Below are 18,507 nucleotides of genomic sequence, written 5' to 3' on the forward strand. Positions count from 1 at the left end.
TCAAAGACAGCTCTTTAGGGCTGTGGAAGCACTGGAGACAGAGGTTCTCCAGGGTTGATGTCTCTCATCATATCACAGGATGGGTGGGAAGAATCTCCTTGTCCATTAAACTGCCTTGCCACATAATTTGGGATTAAAGGTTTGATATCATGTTAAATATGTCCTATTTCTGAGTTTGCTTTAGGTCCTTGAGGTCAGTTCTTCACCTGCCTGTGACACTGATACAAACCACACACACACAAAAAATCATATAATCACACTAAATCAGGCTTCAAATCTGACAGAAATAAAACTGGAAAGTCACATTTTTTTTCTCAAATGTTCCACAGGTACAAGCTGCTGAATCAAGAAGAAGGTGAATATTACAATGTTCCAATTCCAGATGCTGATGAAGATGGAAATGCAGAGCTCCGGCAGAAGTTTGAGGTGAGGGCTAAAAGCTGTATATTGCACTTATTTTTCACTTTATTATGAATTTTTTCACTTTATTCCAAAAAAGAAAGCCCGTTAAAACATACATATGGTTGAGTGCTACTGCTTCTGTTCCTGTGTCAGCACTGTGTGACTTTGGTTTCCTTGAAGATTGGACCAAATGGTTTAATTCAGCGGTGGCATCATTTTTCTGACAGTTCAGCTCCTGTGCTATGACACTTCTAAGTTGGTATTTTAAAATATGTTTTGTCAAGCATGTGTAATAATTTCAATATCTTCTAATACTTGCTGCAAAATCTTCCAGCCATTATCACTGGTATCTGCGTTATTTGACAAATGAAATTCTCAGAAACCACATATTTAGAATATTTAACACTGTAAGTTCTTGTGTTTTAACAAAAGGCTTGTAATTATTACTGATAATTTAGAGTCTCATAATCTTTGCAGAAGTTTTTCATGTGAAATTCTGATCTCTGTAGCGTGGGTGAGGATGTTTTTAAGGACCAGAGGTATTGGTAGTTGTGTATAGAAAAGAGAATCCAGAGAAAAGCAATGCTTTCCACAGTGTCCTGCCTTCTGTGGTGGCAACTGGAGGGGTTGGCAGCCACAAACACAGTCTCATTGTACCATACAAAGGAGTAATTCCTTAATGATCACTCTCAGCCAGCAACTCAGCCTCTTGTGACAACTACAGCTGAGACTTCAACTAAGTATTTGCTGACCACAAACCCCAGGAACAGGGCAGGTACAGCCTGGGGAGGGAGGGGGTTTGCTGATGGCTGTGCTGGATTCAGCTCATCTCCCTTGGCTGCTCTTCCAGCTGCTCACACAGTAATGAATTTGAAATATCCCAACCTGCACTGTTGATTCCCTTTTCCTGGTTGGACATTTCCAGCCCCAGCCAGGCTGTTTACCCAGAACGTGATTAATGCACCTGCTGTGCATAAACAAACACGCCTGCTCCTTTCAACCTGAAATGGCAATTTTTTATGTCCACCATCAGGCAGAATTCTCCATTGTTATTATAAAAGATGGGTTAACCCGAGAAAGTGAGGAAAAACAGCACATGTGCAACTTTCAAGGAAGAAAAAGAAAAGGTGCAGCAATTTCTTGTGAACGCATTTGGATCAGCTCCCATACTCCTGTCTGCAGCATGAACTATGATTTTTATTATACATTTGAGAAGTATTTCAATCTCCATTCCATTTTCCTTTCTTTACAATTGTGATCTGACCCAGTGTGATTTTATTTTGCTGCACTAGGTCATTTGCTGTTCAAGATCATATTTATTTTTTATCCTCCCTATGAAGAATAGCTTCAAAAGTAATTCTGTCCACCCCTTCCATGCCCCTGTGCATTATACAGAGCCTGGAACTGGTGTTTAAATATTGGTGATACAGGCATAGAAATCTACTTGGTTTTTCTCAGGTCAGAGACAGCATGAAGACAAGTCACTAAAATTGTCCACTTAAAAAGGTCAGATATTATATGCAGTATGTTTGCATATTGAATTTACAACCTCTTAGGCTTTTTTCTTCGTGCTACAGTAAATACCTTGGTTGCAGGAGAAACAGTCAGGGTTTATCTGTGTCCTGCAATGAAGTGGAGGAGAAATCCTGAGAGGTTGCATCGGGTAAAGCTACTGGACCTGGTCCCAGAAACAGCAGCTTCACATAGGGGCAGCTCTGCCTCAGAAATAATTAGTCTGTCTCAAAGTCTAATTAGTTCAGCCTCAACACTGTGTATTTGAGGCTCTCCCTGTTCTGGGAGTAGCCTGGTTGTTGCTGTTTGAGTGACTGAATTAATCAAGGGAAGGGAATAGGTCTTCAGTGAACACGGTGTCTCCAGGAATGTGATTTCCCCAGGTGCACAATGAACAGTTTTAAACCATAGTGATGATAAATGAGTGTGAACAAACCCTGTAATTATGAGGAGACCGAGGTTGGGATAATGCAGTGTTACATGGCAAAAGGATTCAGGTTCACCCATTTGCCCTCTTGTAAAATTTACCACCCTGAGAAGGGGCAGAGGGAAGCAGGACCCTCCAAGTAAAATTCTTACTTGGTTTCAAGGGGCATCACTGTGATGGCATCTAAAAATTAGCAGCACAGATGTCTGAATGGTGGTATTTAACTTATTAGCTATTCTGGTGTGGCACATAAGTGGTGCTGACTCTGATCATCTTTTATCTTACTTCTGTTATCATTTATATTCTGGCTTACATAGGCATTTTATTTTAGGTGCCCTGTACTAAGGAACAAGTAGATAGCACTGAGAAATATGCTGCTATTTGGGATTTAATGACATCATCTAAATAAATATTGCCACTGTTCTAAAATCAGCATTGAAGCCTTGCAGGAAGAGGATCGCAGATCTTGACTGCCATTTTGCTGGGGGAGTGAGTTTGTCAGGAACATTAAAATTATAGATAGATGTCTCAGTTTAATGAGACTGAAGTGTTTTGCTAAGGAGGATGACTTATGAGGAAGACCAAACTCCTCCCTCTAAGCACCTGTAAATCTGAAACTAAGAGGCTCCAATCGAGGAAGTATGGATAAAGAAAAAAAAAATAACAGCCCTTTTTTAAAGGATATATGTGTATTGGCAGAACAACAAAAGAACACAAAAAAACCCAACCAAACAGTAATCCTGTACCTAAAAATCCCCTTCAAAAGGAAGCAATTTGGTACTTTCTGCTTTTTGGCACAATTTTAACCACGGTGGGCAGGGGGTGTGTTGGGGTCTGGCGGTCGCCGTGGGAGGAGCCGAAAAATGGAGATTCCCACACACACAACGAGAAGGGGAAAAAGAAAAGGGGAAAAAGGGGTTCTTCTCACAAAAACTCACGCTGTCTGTGGCTGGCTGTGGCCGGGATTTCCCCCTTTTTGCGTCGATGGGCACAAACCGCTGCCAAACACGGGAGCGGAGGAGGGAAAGGGCGACCTCGTCTCCAAACAGTTCCTCTGCAGATGGGTCAAGCCTCTCCGAGGAAATCCGAGCAGATCCGGGCTGGGACCAGAACAGGGAGCAGGCAAACCAGGGCCAGAAAACAACCCGATGACCAGGCTGAGAACAAAACTACCTCAGAGCCTTTCCAACACACGCCTTGCCTGAGTTAAGGCAAAAGTGAAATAAATAGCACTATTTCCAAGGAGAGAAGAAAAAAAATCCTCATCACCCCCTCCCCACATTCTTAGGAGGGCCATCAGCAAAACTTCAGGAAAGAAGACGTTCATCCATAGCGATCTCCCAACTGCAAGCAGGAGAGCAAGGCAGGTGAGCAGCTGGGAAAGATGGGGGGGAAAATATCCCAGGAACAGAAACAAAGCTTGGATTCTTTGCGTCGCCTTATGCGAAAGCAAAACCAAGAAGTGTCCGGACATAAATTAATGACACTTTTAGATTGGATTTTTTTACACCTACCTGATTTTCTAAGAGATGGGACTTTCCAAATAGAGACTTGGCAATGAGTTGGTCGTATGCTCTGTGAGCAAGCTGGACTTGGGGACTCTGCAGCTTGCAAACACTCAAGTACGTGGGGTATGCTGATGGCTACTTTAAAAGCAGCTCAAAAAGAGACAGAAACTGTTGCAGCTCTGGACTCTAACCTCCCTGCTCCTCCTGTGACAGAGGACAAAACTAAGAGTGCAGAGTAACCCTTTGAGGAGAAAAGCAGCTGCAAGCTGCCCAAACTCCCACAAACGTGCCTTTCCACCCTCCCGAAAGAGGAACCTGACATTGACTCCAATGACTCTTCTGATCCGGGGTTAGACAAACGAGAACGAAAATTATCTCCTTTCATTAAAACCCAGAATGGGCACAGAAATATTTATGGGAACAAATGGGACGAATGCAGAGAAAAGGCTTTAGCAGCGGGTGATTGGGAATTTGTAACTGCCTGTCCTGTTATATATGGACAACAACAACCTCCTAAATATCATAACCTGTCTTATGAGATGATAAAGGATTTACAGTGGTTACTAAGAGAAAGCGGTATCTCCTCACCCCGTGTGTACTCCTTTTTTGAAGTGTTAAGTACTTCTTATGTGTTGGTTCTTCATGATTGGAAATGTCTCTTGAAAATGGTTTTAACAGCAACACACCCGGATGGGAATCGCTGTACGACCAAATGGGACGAGGTAACTGTAGCAAACCCAAAATCAAGCAGCCAAAGCACTGGTGTCAAGCCAACAAAGGGCTGAGATTCACGTGGCACCAGAATCAACTGTACAGAATGAACGCTTTCCCAACCATGCTCCTTGAGCCACAAGAATTAGGGATCTTGGGAGCTTTACAAGCTACAACATGTTTCTATCTTAATTTTTTCACAGGTCCTCGCGCGAATCAACCCGAGCTTCACACCTCTCCCATAGGGATTTATGCAAGTGCTTCTTTATGGTGTAACGAAACACTTAGCCAGGGTTTGTCCCTGGCAATAACCCAATAAGGTTACCTGATTTATTCTTGATTTGTGGGCAACGAGTATGGAAGAGCAACCCTGGAAAAGCGGTGGGGGGTCCCCGTGCTTTTGGGCAACTAACACTATTTCACCCTAATAAGTTACCCTTGAACAGAACTCCACGCAGCAGAGGCAAAAGATCAATACTCCAATTTTCCACAAATTGTGACTCGAATATTCAATTCTGGAACCGACTGCAAAGATTCTTTTCTAGCCTCATAGCGGGCATAGGGACAGCATATGCTTTAACCTCTCTAAATAAACTTGGCTGCTGGCTTGCAAAGGAAGCTAATGCTACTAGCTTAGCAACAAGTGCCTTACTAACCCGTGTAGATTCAGTGAGATGTGGAGGATTGTGGACCAGAGCAGAACTTAAAGGGTTACCAAAGCAGAGGACATTGCCAGAACGGAAGAAAATGTGGCAGAAGGTGGGAGGAAGTGTCTACAGTGTGCCTGGAGCCAAAGGTTGTGTGACCCAGAACAAGACGATGACTGAAGAAAAGAAGAAAGCACGTGGGAAGCTGATAGGTGTAAAGATGGACATTAGTTGTTGATGGGTAGAAATGTGCATACTGTAATTTTATAGGGCCGAGTATTGCTTGTTGATAGGTTGAAGATGCTTTGCTTTGCTCACAGAGCAGAAATGAAACTAATTCCTCTATAAATAGAGGCTTGAAATAAATAATAAACAATTGTGACCAGCAAGGGTGTCCGTGCTTCAGTCACTACAACCTCCCATTTAAATCAGAATTTTAAAAATATCTGCCTGCATCTAGATTTCAACAGACAGCCTTGAGACTGGGCCTCAAGCTCTCACTGGTTTCAAACTCTTTACACAATCCCATCACATCCTTCTTAACATATCACTGTAACCACCCAGACTTCTTATTTAAATGTGGTTATTAGCCACACAAATCTCGTGGATATGCTGCTTCGCTTGCTGGACCTTCTGGCACAGATTCTTTAAGTCATTTATTCAGTGTAAATCTACCATAAAATAGATTATAGATAAATAATAATAGATTCAAAAATTCTCTTTGCTTACATCTGTAAATGAACAGAAGAAACCTGTTTGTCATGAGAAGTTTCCTCATGGCCCATTCTGCCACCTCTGAACCAGCTGAAAAATTAACACCCAACTTCTTCCCCTTCCAACAAATGAGACCAAATTTGGAAAAGAAAGAGTTGAAGAGGATGGTGCTTTTTTACCTTTTTGATTTTATTGCCAGGATTTTTCTTATTATGTACAATGTGTTATCTGTATGAACTTGTGCATTATATAAAAAGTGAGGTGTGTTATGCAGGGGTGCAGTGCAGTGTTTTCTACACAACAAATTTTATTCAATCTACGTATTTTCTGGATCTCACCTCTCACTAGAACTTACAAATCCATTATCTGCTCATTTAGCAGTGTTATCAAATCTGTCCTCAGTGATTTATACGTGATACATCATTATTAATATTTAGAGATAAAAATATACTCCTGTAGGAAGTGGAGGCAGGAGAAAATCTGTCACTATTTTTCAGTTGGTTTTAACCTTTGGTTGTGAATTTTCTCTCTGGAATGGGATTATTTGTGGCCATCTCAAAATGTAACTCCCTCAGAATAATTGTAGCGGCTCCATAATTGTCCGTGCTGAGGTTGCCATGGGAACTCCCAACAGTCCCAGGTGGCTCCATGGACCCAAACTAGCAAATCTTCTGACTGCAGCATCTACTCTTTGTTAGATACTTATTTTCTTCTTGCAGTATTTTACTAGGCAAAGAAAAAAGCAGAATATTGAAATAATGCAACCTTATGGTATTTTTTTTCTACCAGGTTGTGGTTTGGGCAGTAAGATGCTTTTGCTATTTAGAGCATCATTCCTTGGGGTTTTTTTTTATTAGAGGAAAAGAAATGTGTGAATTGTATAACTTCTATTGTAGAAAGTTATTTCAGTTTGGTCAAGCCTTTTTTTCCTTTTCCTGCTTAGTAAAGCACTTCTTGATAGAATAATAATACAATAATACTGGTTTAAAAGTAGGCTGGTGAGTTATTCTCTCTGTTCCCTTCTTTCCACATCACCAGCACGGGAAATGTTATTAAAAATAAAGCAGTTATGGTCCATTCAAATGATTTTTTTTAAATTAAACAAAGGCCAGAGCAGCTGTAATCCTGACACGTGGACACATTTACTGAGCACAAGGTATCTTGAGTGATGGGAGCAGTGTGAGTCACTACACCCAGCTTTGGGAATCGGAGTGATCCGAGCACGTTGTTGCCGCTCCTAAAATCTTCATTTTAAAGCCTCTGTGGGGAAGACATGCAGTGGTCCTCCTGGTGCATAATCTTCACATATCAGACATCTTCTTTCATTCTAATTACTTCCTCTAGTGTAGCCCTGGGTGGGTTTCAGAGGAACGAAATTGTTCCCTTGGTTTCTGAGAGAGGCTGCTGTTCCCACTGGGGGGATCCATGTGGGACCATTCTGATGGTGCTTCCCTGGGGACACAAATCCACATCCACCACCCAGGCCACCTCTGAGTGGTGTTTGTGCTCAAGATTTCAGCTGCCTTGACCCATGGAAATGCTGGTGGAGGCTGTACAGAAGCTGGACCTGTTGTGTCCTTTTCCAGCCTGCAACGTAAGGGGAGGGAGCAGAGTCCAGAACAGGGTGGATTTCGAATCTGAGCACTGGAAGTGCTCAGTCAGTGGTGACATTTGGGTGACATCTCAGTGCTTCTAAACATAACTATTAGGATGATCCTAAAGAAAATGTCTTTTAAAGTGCCTTATCATTTGAAATATAAGAACAGGAAGGATGTGGAGCTTGGTCATCGGGCTCAGTTATAAATACCCGGGACCTCTCCAGTGACTCAGGAGCTGCAGATATTTCTGCTGCTGAGCTCCTCCAGGATGCAGAGCAGCGCTTTGTTTGACTAAACTTGTGTGTTAATCCCTGTGCAGACGTGAATTTACAAAGCAGTGCCCTCTCCCAGTCTGGATTTGTGCATGCAGAGCTCCCATGGATTTACACCACCAGGCCTCTCTTTATGGCTGCACAGCTGGTGTTAAACAGAACCTGAAAATGTCCCCAGATTTCAAGGCACAATTAAAGCTTTCTGATAGTTCTGTTGCTGTTATAGTCTAATGCTAAAGAAACCTCTTTCATTTATTTATCATTTCCTTTCTCAACACCAATACATCATTTCAGTTGTTTCACTGCAGGTCCTGCATTTCTTAGATCTTCAACACTCCCTTTAGTTTTAGTTTTTAAAGCAGTTTCTGGCTGCTTTATTAGAAAGGAGAAGGCCAGGACTGTCTTGATTAATCTGACATTTTCCTGATATTCACAGGAACTTTAGGTCAAAAGGACATTTTCTTTCTTTCCTTTAATCAGTGGCCAGAACATCCTAGAGCTGTCTTGATTCTAAGCTGAAGGCTGGGTGAAAATGTTGCAGTTGCACAGCCAGGGCCATAGCAGAAGACTCCAGGAACTGTTTCAGTAGCTTCTTAAAAACCCAATGAGTTTGCTAATTAAATTAATTAATTTTTCGTTCAAAAAAACCCCCAACAAAACAAAATAAACCAAACTGTAGAGGAACTTATGATTTTGTTGATTTGTGGGTTAAGTTCTCCAGGTCTCTCTGTAAAGTATTATAAGGGCTGTGAAGGAAACATTTCTTTTAGTTTTTGAAGGATGGCAATGTTTTTGCCCCAGAGCTCTTATACTACAGTTACTTTACTCTTTTTTTTTTAATAAATAAAAGATATGATCTCTTCCAATCTGTATCTAACCAATATAACTCCCATTTTGAAGCAATAACTGTAACTTCAGGCAGGTCAGGGTAGGTGACATGAAAAAGGGAAATAATGTTGCTGACACTTCAAATTGTGAACTACAAGATTAAATTTACTTTTCAGGAAACAGACACTAAGCTACACTGAAATCATGACCAGCCAAAATATCACTGGCACATCAATCCACTCTCATTATGCATATAGAGATATAAAAAGAAGAGCTGCTTTTTTTGGCCATGGCACTCATTCCTATTTTTAAATTGTGCATATTTAATCATTAGAGAATAGTTTGCAGCATTATAGAGATGCTGTTAGATGACTCCATCTGTTCTGTGCTATAGTTTGGCATGGGGAATTCCCATATGCAGTTATCTGGAGGTTTCCCATCCACTCACCAGAGCTCAAACTAGAAAACTTGACATTTCTTAACTAGATGGCATAAATCTCTGCTCTCTGTTCGGATCAGCCTCTGATTTCCCTAAGGCTTTTCTCAGGCAGCGTGATGTGATTTCAGGTGAAGAATATATGTAAAAAATCATATCGATGGGAGGGATTTCCTTATCCCTTTTGTAAAGGTTAAATGTGTGTTGCAGAACAAGGCAAAAAAAAAAAAATCAAGAAACCCTTTAGTGCTGTGGCCCTGTCAGAGCTCACCAGCTGGTGAAGCCCAGGCTCCCCACAGCTGGACACACCTGGAGTGTTTCCCCAAGGAATGTCCCGTGCATGAGGGGGGAGGATGTGCCCAAAGCTGAGGAGCAGCTGTGTGAGGACCTGTCCCTCGCTGTGCTTGTCCCTGCTCCTCCCTGGCAGGGTAATTAACACCAATTTATTTTTTTTGTGTGGTTTTTCTGTGCTTAACAGATGTGTCCATTTTGTATTCCCGCTGCTGTGTCTGTATTTGTTTATTCTGCTACTAATTGTGGTTGCTTTGCTGTGCCAGCCCTTACTAACCAGGCAGTGTTTCTCCCTTTCCTGTCTCTTCCAGGACTGTCATGTAAATATCCACTTCTTCAAGGTAGTTTTGGTGTTCTCCTGCACCTTTCTCTTCACACAACCCTGTTGACTGATGTTTGAAGTTTATTAAGTTCAGTTTCATCCTCAGCATGTTTTAAGGATGCACTTGTTTTTCTCCCAGCTAAAGGTTTTCTTTAAAAAAAAAACGGATTTGTCACAAAATACTCCCCAGATTAAGATTTTACTACCAAAAAGCAGTCATCCAACCTGAGCAGATGCAGTGTGCCTTTCTTTTTGAAGGAATGAGTTAAATGAATGCCACCTTCTCATGGAAAATGGAAAATGGTGCATCTTTAATTTGAAAGACATTCATGGAACTTTAAATGACTTTCACAGATCAAATAATGCTCGTGGTCACTGTACATTTAAATAGATAAATTTGCATACTACAGCATGCATGGTTTATGGTATAACATACTACATCTATTGCTCTATGTTATTTGGAGTATGCTATATCATAAGAGATTATTATATTATCATGTGCACAGATGCTCTGATACCTGAGATACCAATTCACCTGTTAACTTCCCATTTTGCTTTTTTCCCTAATCACCACATCACTCAGTTATTGCCATAAAAGTTACATCTCAGCATTGAGAACATACATGTGTGGACTTTATATTTGCATGTATCTCTGACAAATTATCTTGCTTTATTACGACAAAGGTCACTGACACAAATCACACTTGAAGTTTTATACATTGGTTAAGTTACAATTTGAATTAAAATTTGAAGCTCCTGAGCTGTAACTGTTTTAATCTAAGATTATTGAAGCCATTGTCATCTTCAAATAGTATTTTTACAGCTGAAGTTGACCTAGAGCAGTTTACATGTTACAGCTCGAAGCTTAAAATACTTAATTTAAAAAACAAATGTTGTTTGAAGAGTTGTTTATATTATTAATGCATGATTTTAACAAATATTCTAATACTGAACCAGAAAAATCCAAAAATAAGACCATTTGTCACTGCCAAATATTTCCTAATGCAATAATCATTTGTCATGCAATCAATAACACTTTTTCTTAACCTTGATTCTTTATCTGATATCTCCATCTCAGAAAGACCTGTGCAGAAGAGGACTGTCCTTCCTCAATCCTTTATACCTTTTCTTATTTGAGAATAAAACTGCATGGGGGTTTCATTGGTGAAACTTGTTTCATGCTGGGAAGTTGGAATTTTCTCTGTTTAAGTGTGTTTTTAAAGGAGAAAATGCATCTGGGATAAATATGAAGTTTTGTCACTTCATCTGTAAAATCCAGGCCTTGAAGTGCACTGATATAAACTGAGAGAAGTCCTTGTCCATTCATGTTTCCACCACAGGAAAGCACCCAAAAAAAAAGGGCTGAGGAGTTTCCTACAACTGCTGCTTCCCAAAAATTCATGTTTAGTGCTGGTGAATTATAAACATGAATTCCAGCAGAGCAAGCTGGCTCTCTGTTCTGATGGGGACGCTCAAGAATTCAGGTTTTTTCATGGAGGGGGTGGAGGAAAAAAAGCTGCCTTGTTTGTGATGTGTCTTTTCTCACTGAATCACTACGAGGAGAGGCTGAGGGAGCTGGGGCTGTTCAGCCTGGGGAAGAGGAGGCTCAGGGGAGACCTCCTCACTCTGCAACTCCCTGAAAGGAGGTCATAGCCAGGTGGGGGTTGGTCTCTTTTCCCAGGCAACTCTCAGCAAGACAAGAGGGCATGGCCTTAAGCTGTGCCAGGGGAGGCTTAGGTTAGATATTAGAAAGAATTTCTTTCCAGAGAGGGTAATCAGGCATTGGAATGGGCTGCCCAGGGGAGTGGTGGATTCTCTGTCCCTGGAGGTGTTTAAGGACAGACTGGATGTGGCATCAGTGCCATGGGCTGGGAACCACAGTGGGGTTGGATCAAGGGTTGGACTTGATGATCTTGGAGGTCCCTTCCAACCCAGCTGATTCTGTGATTCTATGATCATCCCAAATCCCTCCTCTCCTTGGGGCTGGCAGTGACTTGGCAGCGCTGACCTCAGCTCAGAGGCGTCACTGCCTCCTGCGGGACCATCACACGGCTCTGGGAATGATTGGGAATGATGCTGGAGGTAATCACTTCATGTGGGGCTGCTGGGAGCTTGTGTGCCTGAGTGTGCAGGGTTGGAGTTGAAAGGAAGCAGCAGGAGCAGCTGAAGGAGGAAGGCTGTGTTCCCCAGGATAACGCCACAGTTCTGAGCTAGAAACCTGTAAAACGCGCAAAACTGATTTTATAACGTCACAGCAGAGCTGGGGCTGCTGAGAGCGAGGTCAGGCAGCACGGAAAAACTTGGTTATGGAATAATCAGATGCTGGGAAGGATCACACATTTATCCTGCTGTTGTTCCACTGCAAAGTGTATATTTAAATAGATTAGTTCTCAACATCGTGCAGAAAACGCCTTCATCTTTTTGGGTGTGTGTGTTTGTGTGTGATAAATGGTTTCATAGCACCTTAAGATTTGGATACACAATTCCCAAGGCTTTAAAATCAGTCCTGCTCTGCAGCTTTGCATGCCTGGGGGGGGGGGTGATTGCAGGGATTTGCTCTAGGATTAGGTAGAAAGTCCTTAAAAATTATTTTAGCACAGAATTTTATTATTCTTTGCCCATATTGAGATGAGTTTTATGCTTAAAAGCAAATTCCACACTCAAGATTGAAAACTAGCAGTAATTTGCATAATTAAAAAATGAAGGAACATATATAAAAGCAATTCCTTTTTTGACACTTAGGGATTTGCTGTTGTAGCATCCTATTTGCTGTTTGGGGTTTTTATTAGCACTACCACAGGATACTTCTGCAAGAATTCTTGAATATTATTCCTAGGCAGCCTCTTTAATTACATTTCTCCTCGTTAGGCACCGCTCTTTTGCAGGGCAGAGCGTGTTTGGCAATAAAGGCAGAAAACAAAGTGGACTCAGGTGGCCACAGGATTATTAAACAGATTAAACATGTTGACAGTGCCAAATGGGGACTGGAAACTCTTCCCTCTCAAGATTTCACGGCTCACAGGCAGATCTATTCATTGTCCAGGGCAATATCCCCTAAAATTCCTATCTTAGGATAGATATATCCTTTTTCCAGTGACTGTCTTTCATAGTCATTTGAATTAGTTGCCTACATTTTCTAAGGAATATGTTTACCTCAGTTTTTTGCCTGGCAAATTCGGGAATTTTTTTGAAATCACCTATCCAAGTATTTCATATAGTTTTAACTTCTATCCAGCGACACCAAAAAGTTAAAAAAAAAATACTGAATCAATTGGAAAATTGATTCTAAACCCCCCCCAACAAGGTCTGTTGGGATGCTCGATGGTGTATTAAACTGTTGTCTTGTCCTTTCAGATTCTCTTTTTGCCTTTATCTGAAGTAACAATGTTGAGCTGGAGAAAATAATTTCTCCTCAGAGCTAGAAACCACAAGAGGTCAGCAAAGAACAGAGGAAAGCTCCCAGAGCTGAGCTGGCTCCAGCAAAAGGCCTGAAAGGAAGGAAATCATCCACGTTTTGTATGTGTATATTTAGAAATATATAAACCCAGTAAATTAAAAGCTGTTTTGATAACATTCATTTTTTCAGGCAAATAATTTCAATAAATTTACTGTTATTAACCAAAAGGGTAAATATGACACAAATTTAAGGGAAACAGGAGAGGAAATGAGGAGAAAAGTAAATTAAAGACATAAAATAGTCCATATTTAACTCCCAGGTAGAGTTTTATCACCCTCCCCATTTATATTTTTATGAAACATCCCCTTTGCCTTCATGCCTTTTTCCTAGCAGTGGGAATGATAGGAATTTTTTCCTAACTATTTTTTTCAGTAACTAGTTTAGCTAATGAAGCAAAAATGCATTTTCATTTTTATAGGTTGCACTTTTTACTGCTTAGGTCTTAGCTCACCACAGTGACATGGCCACCATGAAAAATCTAAGAGTGCAGATGAGCAGCTTTCTGCTTCTTTACATCTCCTCAGTGTTGTCCTTGCTGCAGAGAAGTCTTGCTGGAGTGTAAATCCACCAAGGAATCCGTGGCTGAAAACCTTGTGGATCCTCGATGATGTCCCTGGTACCGCCTCTCCCTGCTTGTGTACTGCCATGTCTCGTGTGGGCATCTCCAGCCTCCTGCTCCTTTTTATATGGATAAATATGTGTATATACATTAATTTCTGTGATTTAGTTCATCAGTTAATTTGGTTGTGACAGGGGTGAGAGTGCACCGTGTGATGGGAAAAGCCGCCGCCCTCACGAGAACTTGTAACGCCAAGGAGAGAAACACAAGAGCCAGACACTGTGTCCATGTTCTGTTTTACGGAAAATTTAGTACAGAAGCAACTCCCAAGATTGCTCAGCACTGGTTTAGTAGGAAAAAATTGGCCAAGGAAGTTCCTTCCCTCTGTTGGCTTGAACAGTGAGGACACGAGCTCGGGTTGGACCAAGATAACGCCAGTTCCAGCCCCTCTCTGCTCAGAGCTGCTGGGCTGCTCCATCAGCTGGAATTTAGGCTCTAACTTTCTCTGTTCTGTGTTGTTTCCATGACTACAAAACTCCCTGCTAATGATTTATAAGCTGGCATTAGGTTATGGTATTAAGATTAAACCTCGGTCTGGTGAAGTATTAGGTCTTGGCTGGGGCTTAGAAATGGACTCTGCTCGTTTCAGATTCTCAGCATCCTGATAATAATTAAGTTGTATAAACTAGGAAATTGATAGTCCATCATAGCATCTATAATTATGTGGAACTGGAAGTGCAATAATGTAAGAAACAAGCTACCACAATGACAGAGAGAATTTCCCTGAATGGGAGGGTTTTTTCTCCAGATTTTGACTTGAGATTTATTGGATTTATTTACTTTATTAAAGGCTTGCTAACGCCTCAATCCACTGATCAAAATCCCCACTGACTGTACATGACTGGAAACCCGAATGGGTCCTCCCTTGGGACTTGGATAAATTGTTATTTTGGTTTTTCCATCCCTGGTATGAGCTTTGCTGGTTCTGTCAGTGACATCTTCTATGGTTTGTGAGTTCTGAGCTGCTCTGATGCTTCTTGTGCAGTGTCCAGGTAGTGACAGGCAGAACTGAGCATTAATTTCACACTTGCAGCTTCCTGGGTTGGAATAGTGAAACTGGAACATTCCTTCCCTGCTTCTCATTATTCACTTTGCCATTTCTAGAAGTGATTTGCAGAGTGTCACCTACTGCTCTGCAATGGCTTTGGGTTCATTTAAGAATTAAGAGCAGAAACCTTGGCTCAAGGTGGGGTAGAATGAGATGGCTGCTTCCATCACCCAGTGACAGTTGAAGAGCATGCTGGGGTCTAGCAAAGAACTGATGAGAACTTGTTGCAGTGTGAGGAGCAGGGGTTTTGTTCAAATTTTGCAAAGGGATTAAATCACAGCAGGGGGACGTGGCTGCTCCATACATCTCAGTTCTTGGGATGTAACACAGGTTGCCCAGAGAAGCTGTGGCTGCCCCATCCCTGGAAGTGTCCAAGGCCAGGTTGGACGGGCTTGGAGCAACCTGGGCTAGTGGAAGGTGTCCCTGCCCATGGCAGGGGGTGGAATGAGATGAGCTTTAAAGTCCCTTCCAACCCAAACCATCTAAGATAAAGCCTGTGCAGTCAGTCCTTGGAATGCTGGCCCTCGAGCAGTCAACGCTGGGAGTTTTGGAACAGAAACTGAGCAGTTCTGTGCTCTGTTGCTCCATCATTCATTCACTATTCCCAGCAGAATGCAACTGCAGGGGCAGAGCAGTGGCTGGTGGGTGGAACCTGCTCTAAGATGGGGAGGGGATGCTGCTCCATGTGGAGCACAGCTGGGAGTCTCCAGACGACTCTGCTGCTGGGGGAGCAAAGCTCTGGATTTCCCTCCTGGGCAGGTGTCAGTGGAGCAAATCCCAGAGGGATGGGCTGGGTGTGGCTGCACCTCTGCACACGTGATGAGAATTCAGCACTGCTGTTAAATATCTTTTCATTTATCGCTTTCTCCTCTCGGAAATTTGGTCCCAGGGATGATCCTGTCGGCATCTGGGAACTCACTGAGAGTGAGTTGCCCTGACAACCGAGAAACACCTCCCCTAGTGAGCGGCACACAGAGCCTGCTGTTGGCTTGATTATCTCTTCCTGGGAGATGATGTGGGTTTCTCCCTCCTGGAGCTGTGCTTGGGGGATGGCAGGGGGTGGCTGCAAGTTTGGGCAGGTTTGGCTCCTGGTGTTGGTTTTCCATGTGGGAACAAAGCCAATCTCACCGAGCTGAGTGTTGCAAACAGCAGCAGGGGAGAAGTGGTGGAGGTGGGTGATACAAGGTGTTAAAGCAGTAACATCATGTCAGGTAGCTCATTACACCACAGAGACCCAGGGTAGGAAAGTGAATTGTGTATGTTCTTTCAAATTCTTCACAAGTTTTATTGTTTGTTGGCTAATGTGGAAAATTAACAATTCGGTCTCTTTTTGCTCGTAATTTGTAAGATTCTCTAATATAGATGTAACTGGAGGGCAGAAGAGCCAATGTTCAGATTTATTGTTTTGTCCTATTAGAGTTCCTTCACAGTGAGAAATCAGAAAGAAAGTTATGGAAAGAGTCAATGAGAATATGTATTGTGATTAAAAATTCACTGCAATGATGAATTCCTATTCCCTAAATCACTTTTGTTTCTTCTTTGCATCACACTTCTCATTAAGTTTTGGAAAGATTTTTTTTCATATTTAATTAAATGTATAATTGTTACTCTTAGATTAAATATAAATTGAAAGCATTTTTACTGCAAAACCTGAGATATCTTTTCCAAAAAGCACATGTCAAATTCCAAGAGACTCTCCAGTGTAACACACTGTAATATCTGTAACACTCCGTGGAGAAGTGAATTTGGGCTGAATATATAAGTTATTTCTCACCTGTGGTTTCAGGGTAAAAGAACTGGCCGAGATAAGGTGCGTCCAAACCAGAGGAAGTAAGATGATGTGCATGTCTTGTTTTCTTTTTAGATTAACTTTTCTGCTCCCAGTGCAGACTAATTTCTCTTTAACATTCTGTTTTCCTGGTTGGTTTGCTGCAAGCTGGCTGCATTGTAACAATATTGTGGTTTTGTCCAAGATAATAATAAGCCAAGCAGTTGGAATGTAAATTGAAAATTAACCCAAGGCCTGAGATGCCATCTTCAACTTCAACAAGTTTTAATATCCATAAAAAATAAGGGGGGGGATTCAAGGGGGATTCAAGCAGGATTCTGTGATTTTCAATTTTAGTCATGATAGGAAAGGCAAAATATCATTGCTCTTTTCCAATAAGCTTTTATGAATCATTTGAGTTTATGTCCCTTCTGTAGCTGCAAAACTGGTTTTGCTCTGGCAATCTGGAAGAGTGTGTTGGCTGCATGGCATTTTCCCTCTGCAATAGTCAAGATGTTTCAGATACAAAGCTCATTGTGGAGCTCAGCGAAATGTGTGGAAATTCCCACTGTGTTTTCACTAGGACCTTGAGCCAAAAAGCAGTAAAAGGAATTCATATTCTAAATGTGAAAAACTATTTTGCATGCTAATAAACAACTGGTCGGTGGCCGGGCTGAAGGGGAATAAGGACCTTTGATAAGGATGTGACCATTTAACAAGGTCATTTAATTAGGCAGTCCCACTCTGGGGCGTGTGCTTTCGTTGAGTCAGCCTGGTTGTTCTCCAGCATTTCATGGCATTCCATGTTCCCAGGCTTCCTTACACAAGGTTTGCAGCAGGATTCTCTCTTTACACCCACCAGTGCTTGTGCAGTGTGATAAACAGGATCATCTCCTTCCCTTGCCACAGGTCACTCACAGCTCAGCACAGTCCAGCAGCTCCTGCCTGTGCTGACCTTCTGCCTGGACCAGGCAGCACAGAGCCTCCCTGACCAAACAGCAGGAATCCCGAGTTCTCCTTAAAAATCCACCATATGGAAAAAGAAATTGTCAAATTGAGGGTGACATCTAATTTAAAAAAGGATTAAAAGAAGTGAGAGGAGCATGTCTCTGTTGCTCGTTGAATCTTAAGTGTTGCCTTGCAAAGATACAGAGAGGCCTTGGCTGGGTTCTTGAATATTATTTTAAGATCCTGCCTTCAGATCCTGACAACTCCATCCCAAAAAAGTGAGTTCAGTGCCTCCAGCTCTGGGGCCAGCAGCAGGCACAGGAGCCTGCTGGTGAACCTGCCATGCTTTCCTTTGGGAAATGTGCTGGAAACACGTGGTGCCCGGGATCGCAGCGCTGCCGAGAGCGCTCCCTGCCTGCACGGCAGGTTTGTACCCCAGAAAACAAATGGCCTTGGAACAAAATGTGATTTGTTGTTTCAAATTCTGTATTTTTTGAACAAGCTGCCAGTGACCTGCCCAGTGGGTTTAAAGTACAAGACATAAAGCTGGTTGTTATCCATTCAAGGCCTGATTTGGATCTTCAGTACCCGGTGAAAAGGCGGATATTGAAATTGCTTTTTGTATCCCAAAAGCAAGATCTTTATCTGAGATTCCACGTGCCAGAGCATCACAAAGACATGGCCAGCAAAGCTGCTCCTTTGAACCACGTCTTCATCTTGTACAAAGAAAGGATATTGGAATTTTTCTTTTTTTTAAACTTGTTTGCTTATGGCTCAATCTTGTAATTGTGGCCTCTGTCCTGCCAAAGTGCTCCATCACAGCTCCTGGATTTGTCCCAGCAGCTGGATCTGCCGTGGGATCATCCCTTGCAGACTCAGGGATTTAGGTTGACACCCAGGACTGGCTCTTCCTGAACATTTGCACAGCACATGATGCTCATCAGCATCTCCAAGTGCTGCTTTCACGCAAACAAATAATAACATTGGTGGGAAAAAAAA

General features: G+C 42.1%; 1 protein-coding gene across 2 annotated transcripts in view; it reads left to right on the forward strand.

Moving 5' to 3' along the window:
• Positions 1–18,507, forward strand: part of PRKCA (protein kinase C alpha) — a 140,837-nt gene that overhangs the window by 100,713 nt on the left and 21,617 nt on the right. Inside the window, exons 8-9 of one of the 2 annotated variants that reach the window (XM_027749708.2) lie at positions 330–426; positions 9,658–9,687. In XM_027749708.2, the coding sequence (XP_027605509.1) occupies positions 330–426; positions 9,658–9,687 (127 nt within the window). The remainder of the gene's footprint in view (positions 1–329; positions 427–9,657; positions 9,688–18,507) is intronic. The other variant, XM_027749710.2, reaches the window with a different exon arrangement.

The sequence above is a fragment of the Pipra filicauda genome, unplaced genomic scaffold, assembly GCF_003945595.2.
Source record: "Pipra filicauda isolate LSUMZ 115617 unplaced genomic scaffold, ASM394559v2 scaffold80_size11013439_pilon, whole genome shotgun sequence".
NCBI lineage: Eukaryota > Metazoa > Chordata > Aves > Passeriformes > Pipridae > Pipra > Pipra filicauda.